Below are 23,766 nucleotides of genomic sequence, written 5' to 3'. Positions count from 1 at the left end.
ATAATAAACGACTATTTTCACAGTATAAAGTTAAAGTGAAGCAACTAAAAAAATTAAAGTAATTAGAAATAATAAGTACATGAGTGAACATTACATATGTGAAGAAACTACAAAAGAGGAAACGTACACAAGTGTTTACAGTGTCATTTGGGACACTTACTAAAAACTAAAAACTAATTTATAGAAGAAAAAAAAACCGATTTGAGTACCGTGAGTGAGAGGTAATTGGTATATTAAATTGAAAAAATCTTATCAATATTTGAAATGAACTATTAAGTAATGTGTACCAATTTGTATACAAAAAGGAATATTGCATAGTCCTGAGACTACTATAACACTGTGTCAGTATAGTAGTCTCAGCATATGCACGATCGTCATAACTAGCTATGTGGTGTTGTTGGGAATGCTCATCTCATTTTAGCTTACTGTGCTACACATTTGAAATAAAGTGTTTATCTTCGTTCGCTGATATAATTTCTTATATATCAAAAAGAGGAAAACAGTACAATACAAAATAGCCTGAAGAAAAGAAAAAATGACATTTTTCGGATTTAATTCTTTTCCGGAAACCGCATTATTTGATTTAATTTTAGATTCTTATTACGCATGCGCACTAAAGTAAACATTGATGTTGCTAAGGCCGAAACTGTAAAAATTGGTTAATCTTTATTGGTCTTTCTACCTTTATTAACAGTTTATTGAACTGATTAGCATAGCTTCAACATGGCTGATGCTGACAAAGACATTCCGACACAGGAAGAAACTGTAAGTGACCAAAAGGAATCTGAACAAACACCAAATGAAAATGCTGCAAACGGTGGTGACAAGCCACAAGATGCAGAGGAAGAACAGAAAGATAAGTCATTAGAGAAAGTAGGTACGTCAGAGGAACAGAAAGAAGATGCTCAGGAATCATCCGAATCAAAAGACGAGAAAACTAATGAATCTGCACCCCAAAATGATGCTCAACAAGAACAGAGTGAGACAACTGAACAGGTTCAAGACACCGAGGAAAATAAACAACAAGAACAATCACAAGAAACAACAGAGGAACAAGAACCACAGGAAACAACTACAGAATCTCACCCACAAGAAGAAACAACTGACACTGCTGCACCAACTGAATCACAAACATTAGGAAATCAAACCCAAAGCACAAGACCTTCATCTGCAAGTAAAAAAGTACCTTCACCACCTCCCCCAACAGAAACTGGTAAAACTGCCAGTATTGCAGATACAAAAACTATTGACACAGTTGTTATACCAGAAGCACCAAAAATTCCTTCTCCAGACAGGCCACAATCAGAACTAGAAGAAAAAATTGCCACAACTGCTTTGGTATGATATTAGTTTACTTTAGATCCACATAATTTAAGAAATAATCATCAGTTGACCTATAACCGGTATCGGGTCTGTTCGCCCTAACAACATGTTGGCCTAGCATCCATTCTCTCTGAGTCTGTTTGACTTTCTTAAAAATATTAATATTTAGGATATCAAAGTTAAATAAACTTATTCAGATATTACTATGGTATATATTCTTGAAATTTATGGAAACATGAAAATATTTAAATGTTTATGGCTTGTTTAGGATCATTAATCAGTTAATTGTTTAAATCAATGACAAAATAATTTGGATCACTATTTATTGTGATACTTGTTTTTTTTATGGATAAAAAGTTTGTTTTGATAAAATATTGGACCTAAAATATTCAGCTTGAAATTAATCAAAACAATAATGTACAAACTGTAAATCATTAAATGGATTTACAAGTCCATTAATTTATTATTATACTCTGAGCCTAGTCTCAGATATACTGCAATGCATACATTTGTGATCGACTGAATCGTTTATTTTGTTAACAAATATCAATACAGTCAATACAGATAAAAACATTGTATTCCAGTATTCAACTCAGCAAATCAAAGGGAAATTTCAAAATGATAAATTGATTGCGGTAATATAAATATTCTGTCAATTTTTCAACAAAATTGAATCATGTTTTGTTCAAATACTTAAAATTATGCCACTAGACAACTGTTACAATTACATACATGTAAAAAAAAAAAAAAAATCAGGGCGAATGGACCTTGGGCGAACATAATAATAATGAGGATTTACAATGTGTGTTAATTTGAAAACAATCCAATTTTTGCCTTTTTTTTAAGGATCACAGTGTATTTTAAAACAATAAAACATTAATTTGACTAACGTCTTGAAAAAATGGTTTATTTAAACAATTATATAAAGTACAAAATGTATGTTCCCATTCGAATTTAGAAAACAAAGACTAATTTAACTAATATTAAATAAACTTTGTTCCCATATATATGTTTAATTTTAACCAATGATAATCATACCTAGGTAAGATAAGTTTGAAGATTATATGGTTGTACATGTACATGTGTATTTATATTTCTAATTCTTCTTTTCAGAATATTGTATGGTCCTTTGGATTAAACAGAAATATCCAAGTGTTGAATTTGACAGATGATAATCGTAAACTGATAATGTATGCCTGTGCACATGTTGGTGTACTGTTTGATTTTGAGAATAACAGACAGCATATATTACAAGGACATGTAAGTATCATTTCTAAAGAAATCACATAATCATTATAGGTACTAAATTTCTATTTTGAACAGCAAAACTTACCTAAACATCATTATCATGATTATGGCAGTACAATTTTTCATTAATCTCATTGTACATGTATACTATTCTTATACATTTATGTCTTTAAATACAAAAGATTCTTTAGGGACGTCTTTTATGCTCTTGATTTTTAATTTTTCAAATTATCAAAGAAACACATACATGTACAAAAATGAAATGCTGACAATAACAGACATTTGTAAGTTAGTTTAAGGAAGATGTTGTTTGATTGAAAATTGTAGACTCCTTATATATTGTTATGTGTACATTTTTATTGACCAATTAAGTGACTTTGGTTGACAAACAATAAATTAGCAACTTGTGATATTATAAACCTGTATTATATCATACAAATAGGATTGAATGTAGTTTTCAATTTAGAGTCGTATATATATACAATATATATTATTGCATGGGTTCGTATCACAGCGAGGGAAGAACAAAAAATTTGCGAAAGCAAATTTACAGATCTAACATTGTTGGGTTGATGTTTAGACGATTTGTATATATATATAATAATATGTGGCCACAAGTTAACAAATTTTTTTTCTGTTTAGTATTAAATTTATATTTAGATCCATTTTGTTACATCTTGTGATCAATTTTATTTGGCAATCGCCAATGGCAGTCAGCAGGGTTAAAGACCATCAGTTGTTCGACCTGTTAGTCAAATGCGTTTTGTTTAAATATACTTTTTCACTTTTTTGGTCTTTTGGAAAATGTTGTTTTTGCTGTTTTTAGACCCTTCTACAACAATTTCTTTTGACATGCACACGTATAAAAATTGCGGTTTTTATCCAACGCAATCATAGGTTTGAACGTAGTTTTCAATTTAGACTCGTTGATATAATAATATGTATATAAAAAAGAAGATGTGGTATGATTGCCAATGAGACAACTATCCAAAAAAGACCAAAAAGGAAACAAACATTAATAATTATAGGTCCCCTTCAACAATGTGCAAAGCCCATACCGCATATAGTCAGCTATAAAAGGCCCTGATAAGACAATGTAAAACGATTCAAGCGAGAAAACTAACGGCCTTATTTATGTAAAAAAATTATCGAAAAACAAATATGTAACACATAAACAAACGACAACCACTGAATTACAGGCTCTTAACTTGGGACAGGCACATACATAAATAATGTGGCGGGGTTAAACATGTTAGCGGGATCCAAACCCTCCCCCTAACCTGGGACAGTGGTATAACAGTACAACATAAGAACGAATAAGCAATCAATCCGTTCACATCCAACATACAATGGATTTAGTGTAAAGACGTCATAAACAGCCAGAGAAAAACATGACCTTGTGTATGTATGTTAATATTGAAATTAACAGGTATTACCTAATAGCAGGATACTACAATTTGGCGCACATTGCACTATAGAATGTATAACAGTATACTAGAAGTACAATGTAATTGATTTTCTTTTTCAGTCAAACCCGTTGACATGTACATGTGTAAGTGAAGATAAAAGATGGTTAGCCACAGGAGACAAAGGAGTGGACAGTATGGTCATTATCTGGGACACTTATACCGGGTAAATAACAACAATATTGGCTATGCTTTACTTCATGTATTTATTTGTATTAACTTTAATAAAGAACAAGTCAACATTTGTTGTAACAAATCTTAAAACTTGATAAATTCTTTGTTCAAAAATCCTGCTTTATCTTTAAAAGCTTTTTGCATTAAGATTTTTTTATCAAACTATTTTACAATGTTAACAAACAGTCTATCAAACTATTACATTTATGTTAATGAAGAAAAAAGTGCCTATAGAGTTATTTCCGTTTATCATTAAAAAAATATATTTGTTTCTGTAGGGGGTATTTAAAGAAAACAAATCTTGTAAAGTCAAACTGAATGAGATAAGATGCTGTATAACATGTACAGATGTATAGAGTATGATGATAACATACTTTAAGTTGTCAGTAATATGAACTCGGTGACTAAGAATTGTTGTAATACCTCTCATAAACTTGAAAGCATTATGATTTTATTGCAGAATTCCAGTACAAACAATATTTAACAATGATCAAGAAGGTGGAGTTGTAGCTATGGCAATGACCCCTGATGCTCGTTACCTTGCAACATTGAGTTCAGGTCCGACTCAGGTAAGATAATTAGTTTTTTGACTTATTGGAAAACACACTTGTCTGTCTCTCATGTAAACCAAAGTATCTTCAAAAGCATTCAAATACTAATTAAGGCAATGCAGGGAAATACAGATAGAAGTTTTTTCCTTTTTTTCAAATTTGTTAAAACCTTGTGAATAAAGTGAAAAATAATCAATTTGTGATACTAATCTTACATTTAACTTTTAAAGCATTACATATAAATGGTTTTCAATATATTTTCCGTCAATCAAATAAGCACATGTTTACATAAGTCACTTCATTATAGATATGGCTTTGTTTTTTACCTCTGTCCTTCTAGAAGAGTTACTGAACATTTGAGATTTTAAATACCTCTACATTAATAGAGCCTATTTGTTTTAGGTTTTATCAATATGGAATTGGACTGTGGATGGGGAATCCCCTATGTGTACAGCTGAGTTAAATCCTAAGTTTGGATTACAGAACTTTATATTATTTAATCCTGATGATATACACTATCTGGTGACTAACAGTGAATCACAAGTCATATTTTATCATTGGGTAGGTATTGTTACCAACAATTACATCATATCTAAAAATAGAATTCAACTTTTTCTAAAATACAATGTAATTCAACAGGTCATATTGATCACAATGGATGTAATTGTTGCTTCCTAACTTATTAACTGACCAAACCAGGAGTAAAACATAAAAAAAAACCAGAATAACAACAGTTGGTCAGTATTTTATGAAGTCTATTTGATTTGTTGGTTGAAACACCAATGTCATAATAATGAACATGATTTTAAAACACTATGAAGCAAGTTGATATTTCATTGCTTAGTGAAATATACATTCCAAAATTCTTGTAGAATAAATAAGATCTCTGAACTTTATTTACAATTACAGACAGAAACTTGATAATCAATACGTAATTTTGGTTCTCAATTTATTGAAATTAGTGTAGTGGTGTTGTTTTATTAACATAAACAATGCATCTATTTATATCATACATACAGTGAATGGTTTATTTTATAGAATGATGGCCACATGGAATATTATGCTCCACCTCTGACTGACCAGGACTTCAACAAACAGGTTGGCAGATACAGTCAGTCTATCTTCCAAAGAAACAGCTCTCGAGTGTTGACAGCTACACATATAGGAAACCTGGTAGTCTGGGACAACAATAAACCACTCACTAAGTGTACGTTGAATCAAACATATGTTAAAAAGTTAAATATGTTGGAGTTCAGTATTCAAATGACCAATGGGAACTTAAAGGAGTAGGTCTGGTAAGGGCCGATTTTGGCCTCAAATTTCAGGTTCATCTAACAAAAGATTTTGCACACTTTTTAAACACTTCAGTGTCTATTTCAATTGATTCAATTAGTTTATGTTAAAGATTTTAACTAATTTGGTCATTAAAAACACCCCGTTTCAAGCTTAAATATGAAAAATCTATCAAATATGCCAAAAAACGTCACTTTTCAGATGGTTTTTGTCTAGGAGGAAAGTGGCCCTATACGTGTTCATCCTCAACCTTTATATGTTATGTTTTATCATCAAATACAACTTACATTTCAATATTATGAATGAACACGAATGCAGCCACTTTTATTTAAGATGGAAATAGTCTAAAATTTAACTAAAATGCTAAAATTGTGAAGATTTCAGTAATTTAGCATGACTTAATGATGCTAGTATCCAATATATATGTATTTTATTGTCAAAAACAGCCCCTCTTTATGTAGCAGAAGCATTCTACTTTCTAGTAAATAGCTAAAAGATTACATTTTCAAACTTTTGTAAAACTGCTATATTTTGGGGCCAAAAAGGGGTCTTACTGAACCTACTCCTTTGTTTGCATAGGAAACTATATATATATTGTGTATGTTATGTATATTATACACTGTTTTGTACAAACTTTATAAATAAGTTCTTGTTCCTGTTTCACATTGATATTCTATGATAAGCATTACATGTAGCTTAGTATGTTTAATCCTGAAATATTTATTAGTTTCAAAAACACATTATAATTGTATCATTAATTTATGAAAAATGATTCAATTGAAAATCAATAGGCTCCCAGGTGCCTTTTTAGCTCACCTGGCACACAGGGCCAAGTGAGCTTTTCTCATCACTTGGCGTCCGGCGTCGTCGTCCTGCGTCCGGCGTTAACTTTTACAAAAATCTTCTCCTCTGAAACTACTGGGCCAAATTTAACCAAACTTGGCCACAATCATCATTGGGGTATCTAGTTTAAAAATTGTGTCCGATGACCCAGCTTACCAACCAAGATGGTCGCCATGGCTAAAAATAGAACATAGGGGTAAAATGCAGTTTTTGGCTTATAACTCAAAAACCAAAGCATTTAGAGCAAATCTGACATGGGGTAAAATAGTTTATCAGGTTAAGATCTATCAGCCCTGAAATTTTCAGATTAATCCGACATTCCGTTGTTAGGTTGCTGCCCCTGAATTGGAATTTTAAGGAAATTTTGCTGTTTTTGGTTATTATCTTGAATATTAATATAGATAGAGATAAACTGTAAACAGCAATAATGTTCAGCAAAGTAAGATCTACAAATGAGTCAAGATGACCAAAATGGTCAGTTGACCACTTTCGGAGTTATTGCCCTTTATAGTCAATTTTTAACAATTTTTTGTAAATCTTAGTAATCTTTTAGAATAATCTTCTTCTCTGAAACTACTGGGCTAAATTAATTGAAACTTGGCCATAACCATCTTAGGGGTATATAGTTTAAATTTAAATATTGTGTCCGGTAACTTGGCCAACCAACCAAGATGGCCGCCATGGCTAAACATAGAACATGGGGATAAAATGCAGTTTTTGGCTTATAACTCAAAAACCAAAGCATTAAGAGCAAATCTGACAGGAAGTAAATTAGTCTTGGAATTTTCAGATGAATTGGATCATCAGTTGTTAGGTTGCTGCCCCTGAATTGGTAATTTTGAGGAAATTTTGCTGTTTTTTGTTATTATCTTGAATATTATTATAGATAGAGATAAACTGTAAACAGTAATAATGTACAGCAAAGTAAGAACTAAAAATAAGTCAACATGACCAATATAGTCAATTGACCCCCTAAGGAGTTATTGCCCTTCATAGTCAATTTTTAACAATTTTCATAAAATTTGTAGATTTTCACTTACATTTTCCACAGAAACTACTGTTATAGATAGAGATAATTGTAGGCAGCAAGAATTTTTAGTAAAGTAAGATCTACAAACACATCACCATCACCAAAACACAACTTTGTCATGAATCCATCTGTGTCCAATGTTTAATATTCACATAGACCAAGGTGAGCGACACAGGCTCTTTAGAGCCTCTAGTTATATAAAGCTTTAACTGTAAACAATATATTTTTATTTTACAGTGGTGAGCTCAGAACCATCTGCAGACAAAAAAGCATTAAAGATAATTAAGTTACAGGACAGGGGAATCAATGTACTGACAACCACTGATAAGTAAGCATTAAAGATTATGTGAGTCTATCTCATAGCATTCTAATCACATTTTTCTCAGGAATAGTAAATGAGATCTTTCTGAAATTTAAATACATGTACAAGCTTAAGCAAGCATACTTTACCATGTGATGTATTTTCACAGCCCTCATCATCTAGGTATCTACTTAATTATACATAATGGTCTAGAATAAACTTTTTGTTACACTTCTTCATGAAATCTAATGTAGAGCTTTATGTGAGCATGTTATACAATGTGATTGCTCCAAGTTTTTAACATTTGAATATTTACATACTAGTTGTTATCATAGGTATAGAAATGATACAATTAGGTTTGTGTCTGGTCTGAAACTAAAGTCATTGAAAGCAAGACAAAGGGATTTGAATAATCTTGGGATGGCAGTGCTAATGGCATTGAGAATTGTTAAGTTGTCTTGCTTGTTAAGTTTGTTAGGAACTACTTGTGATAAATCATTGATGTAAGTTGCATTACTATTGGTACATATCCATTTGATGGCTATTTCAAGTCCCTGTCCCCATTGTCCAATTGATTTGAATTGATTAGCTATTTTCAATTTTAAGTTTTCTGCTTAATTTAGTTTTATAATAACTATCTGTGACTGATCAATGCTGTTTTGTATAAAGTTTCATGCGCCTGAATTAAAAAAACAAAACATGTGGCTGTCCATCAGATTGTTTTTTTCAGAATTGTATGCCAACAGTCGAGACATATCTCTGTGTTAAAATTTTATTTTAAAAAAAATACTGTTGGTTCTGACATTTTAAATCAATTGTTATTTGACTTTATTTTACAGGTTTATAGTGCTGGGTGATATGGCTGGACATGTCAAATTCTTTGATCAAAGTCTCAAGTTGGTTCATTGGTAAGTAGATTTTTTCCATTCCATATCTGTTAGATAAAAGATAGATTTTTTTCCATTACATATCTGTTAGATAAAAGATAGATTTTTCTATCATTAAAAGACACTTTCTGGTGGACTGTTACACAAACCATAAAACTAAATTGGGAACAGAACCATCTTTGTAGTTTTGTAATTAACGATGATTTCACAATACTAATATATTACTGAAAGCATGTTACTCAGGATATAACATTTGTAGAGAGCACCTTCGATCAATTTACATTACAACATATAAAGGACACTCATAATACAATATGACAAAATTTGATGCTATAGAAATTCTTATTGCTTGGACTGATAACTGTTAATTTTGACCAAGATTTAACAATCAAACATTAATTTTTAACTTTCACTTATAATTTCTTTATCTCCTGTTCACATGAGTAGAAGGTTTAAATAGGCATAAATAACAAAAATGTGAAGATAGTATTAAAAAGTTTTTGAAGGATAGTTGAGATTTGAATTATCCACAATTTCTCTTGCCCATGATAGAATGTGATCTTCCATTACATTATAGGTATCAGGATTTCCACCTTGGACCAGCCACTGCAATCTCATTTGCTCATTATCCAGATTTCCAAGCAGTGTAAGTACATGTCATTTGTATATATTCACCTAGTTATTTCTAGTTTATTTATAAATCTACCATGTGGTATCTTAAAAAACAACATTGTTAAATACTGTAGATTCATAATTTTTGTTGGATACCAATTTTTATGGGTACAGGGGAACCAGGAGTTTAAATGCTCAATGAAATACATATTTTCTAAAGGAATGTATATGGATAATTTGCCAAAACAACAAATTCAAAAATCCAGGAGTATGCAAGTTTCATCAATCCACAAAAAATTGGTACCCACAAAATTAAATGTATAGATGTTAAAAGTCACATGATGCTAGAATAAAAAAAATATCTAGATAAATTAATCTTGTTTGAGCAAGTCAGCATTTCTGGCAAAATCAGGGAAGGTAACTTTAATTCTGTACTGTACAACACTAAGAGGAACTGTATAGTATAGATTAAAGGCAAAGTAATCCACCATCAACCAAAAAAAAGTCTAAAAAAAGAAAAGAATGTACATCTAATTTAGTGACCGTACAAGTTATTGTACATTATACTTGTTAATTTTCAGAGCCAAAGATGGCACTAACTACCCCCCAGATGCTACAATAGAAGCCAGGAAGTTTGTCATCAGAGATTTTGTTGTAGGCAGTAGCATTGCTGTCTTTGGCAATGTCACTGCAGATGGAACTAAAGTAGATGTGAGTATTGTCGTGTGTGTTTAGTGTTTTACAAGGGAAAACTTTGTGTCTGATATATCTTACAATTGCTTTAATCTATTGTCCTTGTCTTAGAGATTTTATGACAATATGATTCATAAATATCAAATAAATAACACTCCTAAATCTCAGATTGGTTGTCATCATGCAACACAGTTAATAACACCATATAGGAAAAAACACAGAACTCCTTTTGTCATAAGACATTGTCAAACATCTAAACATACTATCCACACTCATCTGTGTCCACACTTGTTCATTTATTAAAATATTATTGCAATGATCAAAGGCAATGGAGGTATAAATCAACAGTTAATTAGTTAGTGTATATATATACTATATAGCATTTCTTGTGAACAAAGACACTGATCATGTATTATGAATAGAAAATTTGAGAGTAAAAAAAGGCTGAATCATCTATAAAAACAATGTGATTGACTGCATTTTAGAGGGTTATTTTGTTAGAATAATTCTTTGTAAGACATTAATTGATAAGTTGAGTTATGCACTACAGGGAGTTTTATAAATATTTTAAAATGTAGCTTTATACACAAACATTTCAATAGTTATAAGTTCTATTCATACCTGGAATATGTCAAGTTAACTACCGGTAATCAATTTTTTGTCTACAAAATGACAAAATGAAAATTAATGAGAATGTTTTACATTGTAGTTAATCCACAGAGAACATGATGCTGCCATTCATGCTTTGTCTGCTCATCCTACAAAGTAAGTTATATCCCTTTAGTTTAAGACTTTAGATAGCATGTGTCTGTGTACAAATTGCATAGCTATTTAATGGCCTTTTTAACATATAATTAATTAAAATTAGTCTAAAGTTCAGTTTGACCTGTAGCATATGTATTTATCACTTGGTCTTACTTTCATCATATGACTCACATCAGATTTGTAAGTTTCATTAGATATTGGCATTATTTGTTTTTAAGCTTAAGCTTACTTGTCATATTTGTAACAGCAGTGAATGTCTCTCAGTTGAATAATTAATAATACTGAGGAATGTGATACAGAAACTTCCTGATAAATTTTTGAAAGATCAACTTATTTAATTTTTCTTTGTTTTTTCAGACCATATTTGATAATTGGTAGTTATGCTGGATTGATAAAGATATGGGACTATGAAAAGAAGTAAGTTTGTTTGTAAAATTATCATTGAGATCATCGTTATTTTTTATCTCCCTTTGCAACAAAGAAACATAATGATAATGGTAGGTCTTCCCTTCAATTGCTTCCTCATTATATATATTAGTAAGTCTGTGCTGTTGTAAAACCTTATCTGAACAATACAGCTTACTACTTTTATCTGATAAACGATATAATTCCAATAGATGAAAGGATGTAACCTGTAAAATAAGTATTAAATATAAAAAAGTAGATGTGCCATGATTGCCAATAAGACAACTGTCCACAAGAGACCAAAATGACACAGACAGTAACAAATATAGGTCACCGTACGGCCTTCAACATATTAAAGTATATCTTTAAAGCTATCAAAATCTCACAAAATTTTAAACTAGATTTATTTTGACAAAGTTTAATAAATTTTTGACTCCAAGAATTCTGGCTGACATGCACAGAGTGCATAGAACACCCATGTGATAGACATTATACTACCAAACCTTAATAACACAGGATTTAGTCATGTGAACATTGAAATAATGGTACAAAATGCCTTAAAATGTAAAATAGCAACAACATTGCAGACATAGTGATAATGTAGAATCAAGGTTATTTTGGGTTATATATGACAAAGATTAAGTTTACTTATGGAGGTAGACCTAGGTTAAGGGAAATAACTCTTAAAATCATCAGTACGTTTGTGTCAATCATTTTCATAAATATATTCTAAGCTTCTAGATTACATAGATTATTTCCAATCTGTTTCAGGTAAATGCTTAAAATACGTTGATTATACTTGACTTTTACAAACGCATAACTGACTTAAAGAGTTATCTCCCTGAACTAAGGTCTACCCACTTAATTTAAAACTATATTGCAACCAACTTCTCCTGTTTGTTTTTAAATGGATCTCATAAGCTTATGATGGAACAAAATTTAACCGAAAACCTATGCAGACACAGTGATAAAGAAGAATCAGGGTTATATATTACCTATTAGAGTGCATTAAATTAGTGCATTTAAAACAATACTGCAACAAACTTCTCCTGTTTGAATGGTTCTCATTAACTATGAAACAAAATTTTACCAGAAACCTATGTATCTATTATTAGACAAGTGGTAGTAACCCGACAGTTTGAGAGAGGATGTTTAATAAGATGTTGTGCATTTGATCCTAAAGGACAATATATAGGTAAGTTTCTTATATATCGTGAGATATAAAGAATATTATAATTCAGGTGTTTATCAGGTAAATTGAGAATGGTAACAAGGGTTGTGTTTTTTGTAACTCAAAAAAAAAAAATGTAATCAGGTTTTATCCCTTTGTAGCGATCAGAGCATGTGATAGTATGCATCAAGAAAATAGAATTTAAAAATAAAAAATTCTGCCACTGATACATGCATGTTTCTATTGTGTAAACTCATAAAAATGTGAATAAATAAATCATAGAAACAAAGGGAAAAAGAACAACCACACCAACAAATAATCCATTTAGAGATTAATGTTCTGACACATTAATTATTTAAGGTTGTACCTAACACTACAGGGAGATAACTCTGTAAAATCAGCTAAACGTTTTAATTACATTGTGTTGTTAAGGGTATATTAAGCTTCTCAATGATCAAAATAAATGTTTGTGAAACTGCTATATAACCAGTGTATTTTTTCTGATAAAACGTTTGGTTCAAATTTTAAAAAAGTTTTTATATTTTTGTCAAAGGATCAAAGTAAATACTTTTTCAAAATTTTATGAAAATTAAACGAGCCAAATTAATTTTAGTTAAAGTGTTTGGTACCACCTTAAAGCTTTTGAGAATGATCCTTTGAGAGTAGAAGAATCTGATACATTTAATATTTGATTTTGCTTTTGAGAATGATCAGCAGAAAGTATATATAGATTTTGATAGTTTTAATATTTTAGAACTCTTTTGCTTTTGAGAATGGTTACTGTTAGCTGAGAGATGTTGATTTTGATATGTTTAACATTTTTGTTTTACAGCTATTGGTTTTGTGAATGGTCAGCTGAGAGTAGTAGATTCTATCACATTAGAAGATGAGTTATCGGAACCATTCCGTTACGCCAGATATGCCATCACACATTTAGCTTTCTCCCATGATTCTCAGTACTTGGCTACCGCTGTAAGTATTTTACACAAATTAATCTTAATGATCATGTTTAACAGTCACAATTCAAACAGAACGTTGAATTAAACAGTGCTTATTTGTTTTTAAAGTGGGGGGTTCATACAACTCCTGGAATCCCCTGGCTATGGGTTTGCTTGTTTTAAAGTATTTGTTAATATTGTTTATTGTGAAGTGTTCATCACAAACTGTTCAAATCATGTCCATTTTGTTTGTCTGTATAATTACTTTTTATGATTGTTGTCATTTTATACTGTTTCCTACAACTTTCAGAGCCAAGCTACGAAAGTAAGTCACATACTTGTTGTAAAACACACCAATTTATTATAGAAACAACCAAATATATTCCATTTAGCTTCTTTTTCTATTTTTTTTATTTATATACATGTACTACATCATACATATTGATTAGTTACAATTTCAGTATGCACCCTTTACTATATATTTTTATAAGTAAGTTCTTGTTATAGTGGTGTATTATTTAAGTTATATATTTCCCTACACCAAATATTTAGTGTATTGGTATATATCATATGTATAATTACCATTTTATTCTTTTCCAAATCCTAATAAGTTTTTTTAATTTGCTATTCAGTGATCATTTATTTTTTTCTATTTTTCATAAATGCAATATTTGATAATTAAATAAATATAAAATCTCAACACACTGAATTGTTGTGGTTACTTTTGCCAGCTTGACATGTTTCACCACTCAAAGTATTTACTTAATTTCTTATCTATAAAGCATTGTTCCTGCATGAGTTATCTCCCATATTATAAGGCATGTACACTCACAGACTGACTCACTAGATTACAAAAGAATAATTGCATGTTGTACTACATGTAGTAAAAAGATTATTGTTTATGTATCTTAATGCAGTAGAAAAGAGCTTTATAGTCTAGATATATTTGTATACTGGTATTCAGTGGAATATTATGAAGGATCTTGATTATAATTAGTATCTTATTCTTGCATGGAGAGATGATTTAAAATTCTAATCAAAATTAATTAAGTATTGTTGCAGCTCAAGTTCATTGCTTGAATATCACAGAAAAAATGTAAATTATACATTTGGGTCAATGTAAGCATAAATTCAGGAAAACTTTTATGATTGAGTAAGTCACTTTAAAAAGCAGTGCAAGGCACCACTCGCACTCGCAAAGTGGAAAGGGATTAATATAAGTTGAAAAACTTGTTTCCCAGTCCACTTTAAATTAATATGTTTAAATCAAATTAAAAACCAGTGGAACTTAGATTGAATACTTAATTTTAATGGGGTCTAATCTATATAAAAAAAAACAAGAATAGAGAAACACGTATAAATAACATAAACAAACGACAACTATACATCGGATTCCTGACTTAGGACAGGTGCAAACATTTGCAGCAGGATTAAACATTTTGATGGTACCAAACCTTCTCCCTTTTTCTAAAGCATTAGCATAACATCACATCATAGAAAAACACACGGTAACACTATTTATAATGATATTTTAGGATGGAGAATACACAGTATCAGTATATAAGAGACAGCGAGGAGTAGAGGTAGATCCTTATATCTACCTGGGAAGATACAGAGCTCACTATAAAGAAATCAAAGATCTAATGTTTGGTATACACTTAGATAATAATCAACCAAGATTGATGTCATTGGGCATGGATAGAGTTTTAGTAAGTATTTATACCAATAGATATTTTATATGGTACAACACAATTTATCTGTAATATTTGTGTGATTTTTTTAAAACGTACATATCCATTAAGCATCAAATAACTGGAGTTTGACATAGATATAAAAAGATATAAGCCTTTATAAGGATTTGGAGTGTTTTTAACTGCAAACAATTAACAACCCAGCTTCTTTAGATATAGGCTGCGCCTGACCATGAAATTAATCATATTTGTGGGATGTTATGGTTTGGAATTGACAATTAAGGATTTGAATACTGTGGATATTTTCATAGTTCATAGAATATAGATTTTTGAGGACTTAATTGACCAGAAAACAACAATAACTGATAGCTGTTTTTATGTTACAGGATGCTTATTCGGCCTATTAGTTTAAGAGATTCACCCAATTTTGCTAAACTCCCAAGATGTTACAAAGAATCCTGATATCATAGATAACTTGTATACTTATGAAAGCTATTTCTTTCAGGTTGAATATGACCTTGAGAACAGTAGTAAAGATGACCTTAAAATAACCAGTTCTGACAGGATTGAACAGAGTGCTGTACCTCAATGTATGACCTGGTATCCACCAATCACTAAAGAGCACTTTGTCCTCACAGCTAATGATCAGGTAAAACTCTTATTCATCTCTGACACTGTATTCTTTTTTCAAACATTTAAAATTTACACTGCAACTAGTTGTGTTTATTTCCTAAAGATAGTAATACAGCTATATTTTGTATAATGTTAATTTCATCATAGAACACTTTCTCCACAATCAGAGGTTCATTAAGTGATGAAAATTAGTTTGACATTTATGTAATGATTTAAAAAGCTATCATGTATAAGTTTGAGGTGCAGTCTTAAAAATATAAACTTTTTTGTACTTGGCACAAAACTTGGGAAAGGCTCAGTAGAACCTCGCTCTTCCACAGTTTCTCAGCCAGAAACATACAAAAAAGTTTATATTTTTCTTTCATTGATCTCAAATTGTATATTGGGTTATCTCTTGAACATTCAGTGAACAATTTTAAGGTGGTACCTAACACTACAGGGAGATAACTCTGTAAAATCAGCAAAACGTTTTAATTATGTTGTGTTGTTAAGGGAATATTAAGCGACCCAATGATCAAAATTTGTGTTTGTCTAAATGCTATATAACCAGTGTAATTTTTCTGATAAAATGGTTGGTTCAAATGTTTTGAAATTGTTATCCTTTTTCAAATGGTCAAAGTAAATACTTCGTCAAAATTTTATGAAAATTAAATGTGACAGATTAGTTTTAGTGAAGGTGTTGGGTACTACCTTAATTTTGATTATTGCTGTATATTACTCTGTATACTGATATCCTACAATTACAAAGATAGCATTTTTCCTCAAATACTTGTAAACTAGGCATGCCTCCTGGCGAGGAATTTCTCACTGTATTGAAGATCCATTGGCTGCCTTGGGTTGTTTTCAGCTCTTTGACACATTCCCCATTTCCATTTTCCATTTTATTGATCACTGCAATACACTACTGTAATGACATGGTGTCCAGTGGCAATACACTACTGTAATGACATGGTGTCCAGTGGCAATACACTACTGTAATGACATGGTGTCCAGTGGCAATACACTACTGTAATGACATGGTGTCCAGTGGCAATACACTACTGTAATGACATGGTGTCCAGTGGCAATACACTACTGTAATGACATGGTGTCCAGTGGCAATAAATTTGTCTATTTGTACAATGATCAAGTTAGACTAATTCTCTGCCTTACTTCACTGCATGTTGTTATTACCCAATTACAAAGAAGTAATTTGCCCCCCCCCCCCCCCCCCCTCACATTTTGGTCACTAGCTAGGAACACTTTTATTTTACCGGTACATGAAACATGTCTGAACAAAATTAAAGCCAGAAAATTAAAAGAATGAAAAGTTGATATTTAACTTTAAATAATATATTTGTCTCATAAAATTGAGAAAGGAAATGGGGAATGTGTCAAAGCGACAACAACCCGACCATAGAGCAGACAACAGCTGAAGGCCACCAATGGGTCTTCAATGTAGCGAGAAACTCCAGCACCCGTAGGATTAAGTTAAGATAGTCATGACATATATTTAATTTTATCTTTTTATTTTTTTACAGTATAAATTTAAGTTATATAATGCCACAACAAAAATGTGTAGGAAGACTTTACTTGGACCAACATATGGTACTCCAGTTAAAAGGTAAGGTTTTAGGAACATAAATTCATAAATTATTATTTTATTTGATGCAAAATATTTTACTTGGTAAATCACAAAATTAATATCTGATACATATATATCTGTATGCAGATTTCCTGTAACCGCAATGATTAATCTTGCATTTTAACCATTCTTCAAAAATTGCAATGATAAGAACATGCCATTATTTTTGAATTTAAAGCAATATTGAGCAAATATTCATAATTTAACATTTTCAATATAGTTTTTTTTAAATGAAATTTATGGCAAAAATTTAAGAATGTCCATTTATTCAGATTTTTGTGTATATTTTAATTTCCTATGTTCTTTTTATAGAATGGAAGTAGTACCAACAGCTGACCCAGTTAAAGACAAACGTTACCTAGCCTATGTGACAACAGATAAAGTAGGGTTAAGTATGCTGCCACTGGATGGTAACCCACACAATGCCATGGCCCTGATCACACATCCTGGGGGAGTAGAGAACATGGTGTGTAGCTACGATGGAAAATACTTGTTTACAGCAGGGGGAGCTGATGCTACTGTACACATGTGGGAAATCAATGTCAAGTATGTTACTTATACAAACAGTGGCAGATCCAGGGGGGGGGGGGGGGTTCTGGGTTCGGAACCCCCCCTTTTTTGGGACGATCAATGCATTTGAATGGGAGCATATAGTTGGAACACCCCTTTACTCTGGGTTGGGAACCGCGCCTTTTTAAAATGGCTGGATCCACCCCTGACACACATCACACACACATGGGTAGGAATCGTGTGTAATAGATAAATAAGGTGCGTGTAAAAGACCAGGTTCTTGATATAATTATTCTTCATCAAAAATGACATAAATATGAATGGTACCATAGAAAATAATGTCTGTTATAACAGGATTTGAATATATAGCACATCATTTGGGAAACAGACTTTTTTGCCAGAGTATACATTTTGATATAAGTAAGAATTCACCATAACATTTATTTTCTAAATTTATTCTGTTCACTTTACTTTATTGTATTGTATTCAACAATATAGAAATGTTATAACCCTTTCCTCCATGGGATTTTTTTTTTTACATACTTGATTCACATAGGATTTTTTTTTATAAAAAAATCATTAGGTTTAAAGTATTCATGCATTGCGAAAACAAATATTTTCATCCAGTCAGATATTTCATGAATATCCTTTTTTATATCCGATACAATTTTATTTTAGTCTGATAAAGTTTTTTCATATGTTATATGTTTCAACTGAGGCACTACACAGGCGTCAAAAGGCGTCATTATAGAGGAAAGGGTTAAGTAATATGTTAAACTTTAAATTTTCTTGTGTGTAAAAGAGATTATAAAAAATCTATCATCAAGTTTTTAAAACAGTACATTCTGATCATTAAAATACATTCTATTTGTTTCAGTGTTTTGGAAGCACAATCCAGACTTGGTGGAGAAGATTTAATACCATTCTATGGTTTACTGGAAGGAGGAAGAGATGGAGAACTCTTCAGAGAATTGGAAGATTATTTTTATTATGCACAAATTAGAAGGTAAGTTTCACTTTGTAATTGAATAGAAAAAATCCTTTAAAAATATGTTTCTTTTAATTATCCATATTTGAACTCACATGAAAATGAAATCATAGCAACAGAAAAAAATATTCAAAAATGATAATCATTTTTATCCTTTAATTATATCTAGACTCTAGCTAACTGTTTTTGCAATGTATTTTACACTTCACTTTAGGAGTCTAATATCCAAATGTCATCCTAGAATGAACACTTTATTTTGTAGTCAAGGTGTGAATGCAATGGACAAGAGAGAAGTTTCAGTAAAGATTCCTCTGTCAGAAGTACCATTTGTTATGAGGGCAATGGGTTTCTACCCATCTGAACAAGAGGTAAGATTCTTATGTAAGGAGGTCAAAAGTTTGAATAACCCATGGGACTGTCACAAAATAACCAATACTGCTGAAAGTCATGTTAAAAAATCATTCTATAAATGTAGTTGTTATAAATATTCCCCATTTCCATTCTCAATCTTATAAAGCATTTTATTTTAAACAATAGAACAAAAAATTAATGTCCACAGTTATTAATAGAATTTATGTCAATTTTTTAATGCTATTATTCTTTCTCATGTTAAGTTGTTGAATTAGAAAGTTTTTGTTGAGTTATCTCCCTGTTGACAGTTTGACAAAATGTTTTTCAAATATTGATCAGTTTTTTTGTTTGGACAAAATTGACGCCAGGAATGGTTATGATGATTTTCATTTTAACCATTCTACAGGAGTAAGAGCTAGACGACATCAACAAAATCAATGAAGGATAACAAACTTAATTTAAATAGTTTAGGGGGGGGGGGTCAAATTGCTGCAAGTTTTGTATAAATTGACATGGATTTTTACATATATCCTTATTGGTCAATCAATTTTTCCCAAATTAAGTTAAGAGGGTGGGAAGGGGCTCAGTGAAAAAAACTATAGGAATTAAGTTTTTTTTATCCTTTATTGAACTTTCAATGTCTTCCCTAATAGGACATGATGTAAGAAAAATCTGGTTTCTTATCACTTTGATATCCTCCTTTTATGACATCACAATTAATTTTCTTAACTAATGTTTTACAGGCCATTTATATGATTTTATCAACAAAGGTTTTGCACTCGATCTTTTCAATTCAATTTTATGGAAAAACGAGCAGAAAAGCATATGATTTTTTTGGAACACTTGATAGATATAAACCTATGGAATCAAGAAAGGTATCACTATAAATGATTTAAATATTCCTTTAGACTAAATTTTGGAGACTTTTGTGACATGTTCACCCCCTTTTTTGCTATATCTTGTATCTAAGAAATGCAGATTGTTGCCATGGTTACACCTAAAAGGGAATATATTTCACCCTTATGACCATTAAAAATCAAATCTATGGAAGATTCTCTTCCTATAAGTATATACATGCATAACACACATATAAATTCTTCTTAGTCAGACAGGAGGGGAAAGAATGTTTTTAAAGATTATGAGTGTGAATTTTAAGTTGTTTCCTAACTGTGTATTGCTACCTTATATTTTCCTTGTATCTTGTGAATAAATAATGCTATAGTATTGTGTTCTATATATTTTATATACTTAACACATGTTTTTTTATTTGTGAACAGATTGAGGACATGTTAAACGAAGTAAAGTTCAGTAGATATGTAGAAACAGGCCAGTACATAGAAGATATTGATTTGGGAGATTTTATCAAATGTAAGTTGTATGTAATGAGATAAATAGACTAACATTGGACCAAAAAACTGTGTGGCTTTTAGGGTTTTCTGCTGTCTTAAAAAGCACATGCGTTAGATAGAAACAAGAGGATAAGAACATATTAGAACATAGAAACACTAAAATGAAATAATGAACATATTTCATGATGTAATATGTCAAATATGAATAAGAAAATATACCAAAGTGCATAACAAAAAGTTTGAATAAAGAACAGACATGGGCATATTAAAAAGTTGGGACATGTTTAATGAGATAATGCATACATTCGAAGAAAAAAAATAACATGAGTGTGCCTAGACAAGTAGAGAATGAATTCAACAGCATTTTGTCTGCTATTATATGTCTGCTATCAAATGTCTGCTATAAAAGGATGGTCATCAAAAGAAAAAAAGAAAAAAAAATAGAACTGATTCTTGACTGGTTCTCTTCAGTCTTCATTAATAAGCAATTTGTAGTATTATCTAAAACTATAGAATGTTACATGTATTGTCCAACATGGACAAACACAGGAGTTTAGAGGCTTGAGTCATTCAAAAATTACAAGTTATTCTCTGTGTATTCAGTCAAATTATTATTATTCTTCCTTCTATTTGATATTATGAAGGTGGGTTACAAATATTTATCACATAATATTGTTAACATTCATTTGATATTTTTGTTGACAGTGTATATTAATCATCGTCCAGCATTTGGTTTAGACCCAGGTAAACTTCTGACAGCTTTTGAGACTTTAGGTATTCAGACTTCACAAGGAAATGCCATAGAAAGAGGCGATCTCTTGGATATGTTACAAACTAAAGGTTAGTACTGTACTCTTCTTATTTACATCTCATCTAATGTTACCTTAATGATTTTTTGTCTTTTTGATCATATTTCTGTTTAAGGGGTTTCCTGTAGCTAATCATATAAAAAAGAAGATGTGTTATGATTGCCAATGAGACAACACAAAATAGACCAAAATGACACACACATTTACTGAACTATAGGTCACTGTACGGCCTTCAACAATGAGCAAAGCCCATACCACATAGTCAGCTATAAAAGGCCCCGATAAGACAATGTAAAACAATTCACTAACAGCCTTATTTATGTAAAAAAAAGAACTAAAAACAAACATGTAACACATAAACAAACGACAACCACTGAATTACAGGCTCCTGACTTGGGACAGGCACATACATAAATAATGTGACGGGGTTAAACATGATAACCTTTTATGGTCTGTTCAGAACCATTACATATTAAACATACCCTCAACTCCCATCAGAAATTTGCTAAATGATGCCCCTTCTAAAATGTATTTGTATTAAATGTCATTGATTTCAGCCTTTACTTGTGTCATTTGTCAAGCAGTAGTGGGCCATATAATTGAATGCCCCCTCAATGTCTTATTTTTTATAGCAGATGCAGCATCATTTTTAAGATTTGAGACTTAAGATTTAATGATAGGGGAATAAAAGACCATGTATATTATATATAACTTTTCTTCTGACATTACTGACAAGAATCCTGCCATTTCATTGGCTGGATACAATCCCAATGTTGGGTCATATCTACTGAGTATATATACGTCCCTGATATCATACCTAGGTTTGACTGGAAATGAAGAAATTATGATACCAAAAATTTGTAAAATGTTATAGAGAACAAAAACTATAAAGGCACAAAATCAATATAGAAATGAAGATGTGGTATGATTGCCAATGAGACAACTATCCACAGAAGACCAAAATGACACAGACATCAACAACTATAGGTCACCGTACCGCCTTCAACAATGAGCAAAGCCCATACCGCATAGTCAGCTATAAAAGGCCCAGATAAGACAATGTAAAACAATTCAAACAATGTTTGTTACTATTCTTTTCAGGAGAACACATGACAGAGTATGAATTAGCGGAGTATCTGACCACGTTACTAGGATTTAATGCTGAGGGAGGGAGTAGTGAGTTACAGGAATTTGAAGTCAACACTGCCGGAGATATTATTGATCAGAACCTCCCACATCATATCACAGGAGAAATGTTTGCTAATGAAGTGCTAGGATTTTCTATGTATAATCAGGAACTAATGTCTGCAGGATCAGAAACATAGAGAATATTTCTATTGTTACATTAAAAACTGAAAAGTATTGATGAGGAATTAAATTGAACTAAAATCATGCAATGTTGAAAATCTTGTTGAAGTAGTTTTCCAATCTTGTTGTATGAAGGAATGACAGAAGAGGGGATAAATATTGTTTTCTATATTAAACATGTCTGTGATATTTGATTATTTTATTGTACAAAGACATTGCATTTGTATATTGTACAGTTCTTATATGTTTTGTTATATGAATATGAATAAAATGACGAAATTTTGAGATGTTTCAAGTTAATTGTTTGCATTTGTGAATAGTTAAAATGACCAAAAAATGAGGGCTTTATAGACCCTGTGACATATATATCTAACAAAGGACACTCCAACATTGTTGACCACAATAGTTTTCATTACAAAATTCTCTCCATCTTCTTTAGTTTTTACTCAAAAACACAAAAGTTGGTAAAAAAAAAATCCTCATTGAAGGATTATCACTCATATAAAGAGCAAATATCTACTAAGTTACTAACTACATTGATAAAATTTGATTTGGTAAAATTTGATTTGTAAGTAGATCTTGCCTTACTGATATTTTGTTATTTTTTGAAAGTGTCTTTTTATTTATAATAATTTTTAACATACAACATGTACAAGGTAAAACTTAAAAATAAAATGGTCAATTTTTTTTTCTGTCCCATTTATGGGCATTATGTTTTCAGTCTGTGAGTCCATTATTCAGTACTTTCGTTTGTTTGTCCTTTTGTTCTGCTTTAGGTTAAAGTTTTTGGTCTAGGTAGTTTT

The 23,766-nt window shown here is 31.0% G+C and overlaps 1 protein-coding gene across 2 annotated transcripts; it reads left to right on the top strand.

The window, feature by feature from the left end:
* The first annotated feature begins 613 nt into the window (after nucleotides 1-613).
* Nucleotides 614-23,248, top strand: LOC134699383 (cilia- and flagella-associated protein 251-like). Of its 2 annotated transcripts, XM_063560984.1 has the most exons (24): nucleotides 614-1,338; nucleotides 2,437-2,583; nucleotides 4,100-4,203; nucleotides 4,672-4,780; nucleotides 5,165-5,323; nucleotides 5,801-5,969; nucleotides 8,166-8,256; nucleotides 9,069-9,137; nucleotides 9,694-9,762; nucleotides 10,310-10,439; nucleotides 11,131-11,186; nucleotides 11,544-11,603; nucleotides 12,707-12,786; nucleotides 13,595-13,734; nucleotides 14,011-14,025; nucleotides 15,236-15,409; nucleotides 15,897-16,040; nucleotides 17,545-17,627; nucleotides 17,961-18,194; nucleotides 19,036-19,164; nucleotides 19,409-19,514; nucleotides 20,775-20,865; nucleotides 21,552-21,686; nucleotides 22,757-23,248. In XM_063560984.1, the coding sequence occupies exons 1-24, from the start codon at nucleotides 724-726 to the stop codon at nucleotides 22,978-22,980; spliced, it is 3,333 nt and encodes a 1,110-aa protein (XP_063417054.1). In that variant the 5' UTR covers nucleotides 614-723; the 3' UTR covers nucleotides 22,981-23,248. The 2 variants fall into 2 exon arrangements, with proteins under 2 accessions (XP_063417054.1, XP_063417055.1); XM_063560985.1 differs by lacking the exon at nucleotides 14,011-14,025.
* Nucleotides 23,249-23,766: the final 518 nt, after the last annotated feature.

This window comes from Mytilus trossulus, unplaced genomic scaffold (assembly GCF_036588685.1).
Source record: "Mytilus trossulus isolate FHL-02 unplaced genomic scaffold, PNRI_Mtr1.1.1.hap1 h1tg000050l__unscaffolded, whole genome shotgun sequence".
In the NCBI taxonomy this organism is placed as follows: Eukaryota; Metazoa; Mollusca; class Bivalvia; order Mytilida; family Mytilidae; genus Mytilus; species Mytilus trossulus.
Note: the sequence above shows the minus strand (reverse complement) of the source record. Positions and strands in the feature narration are given on the sequence as shown.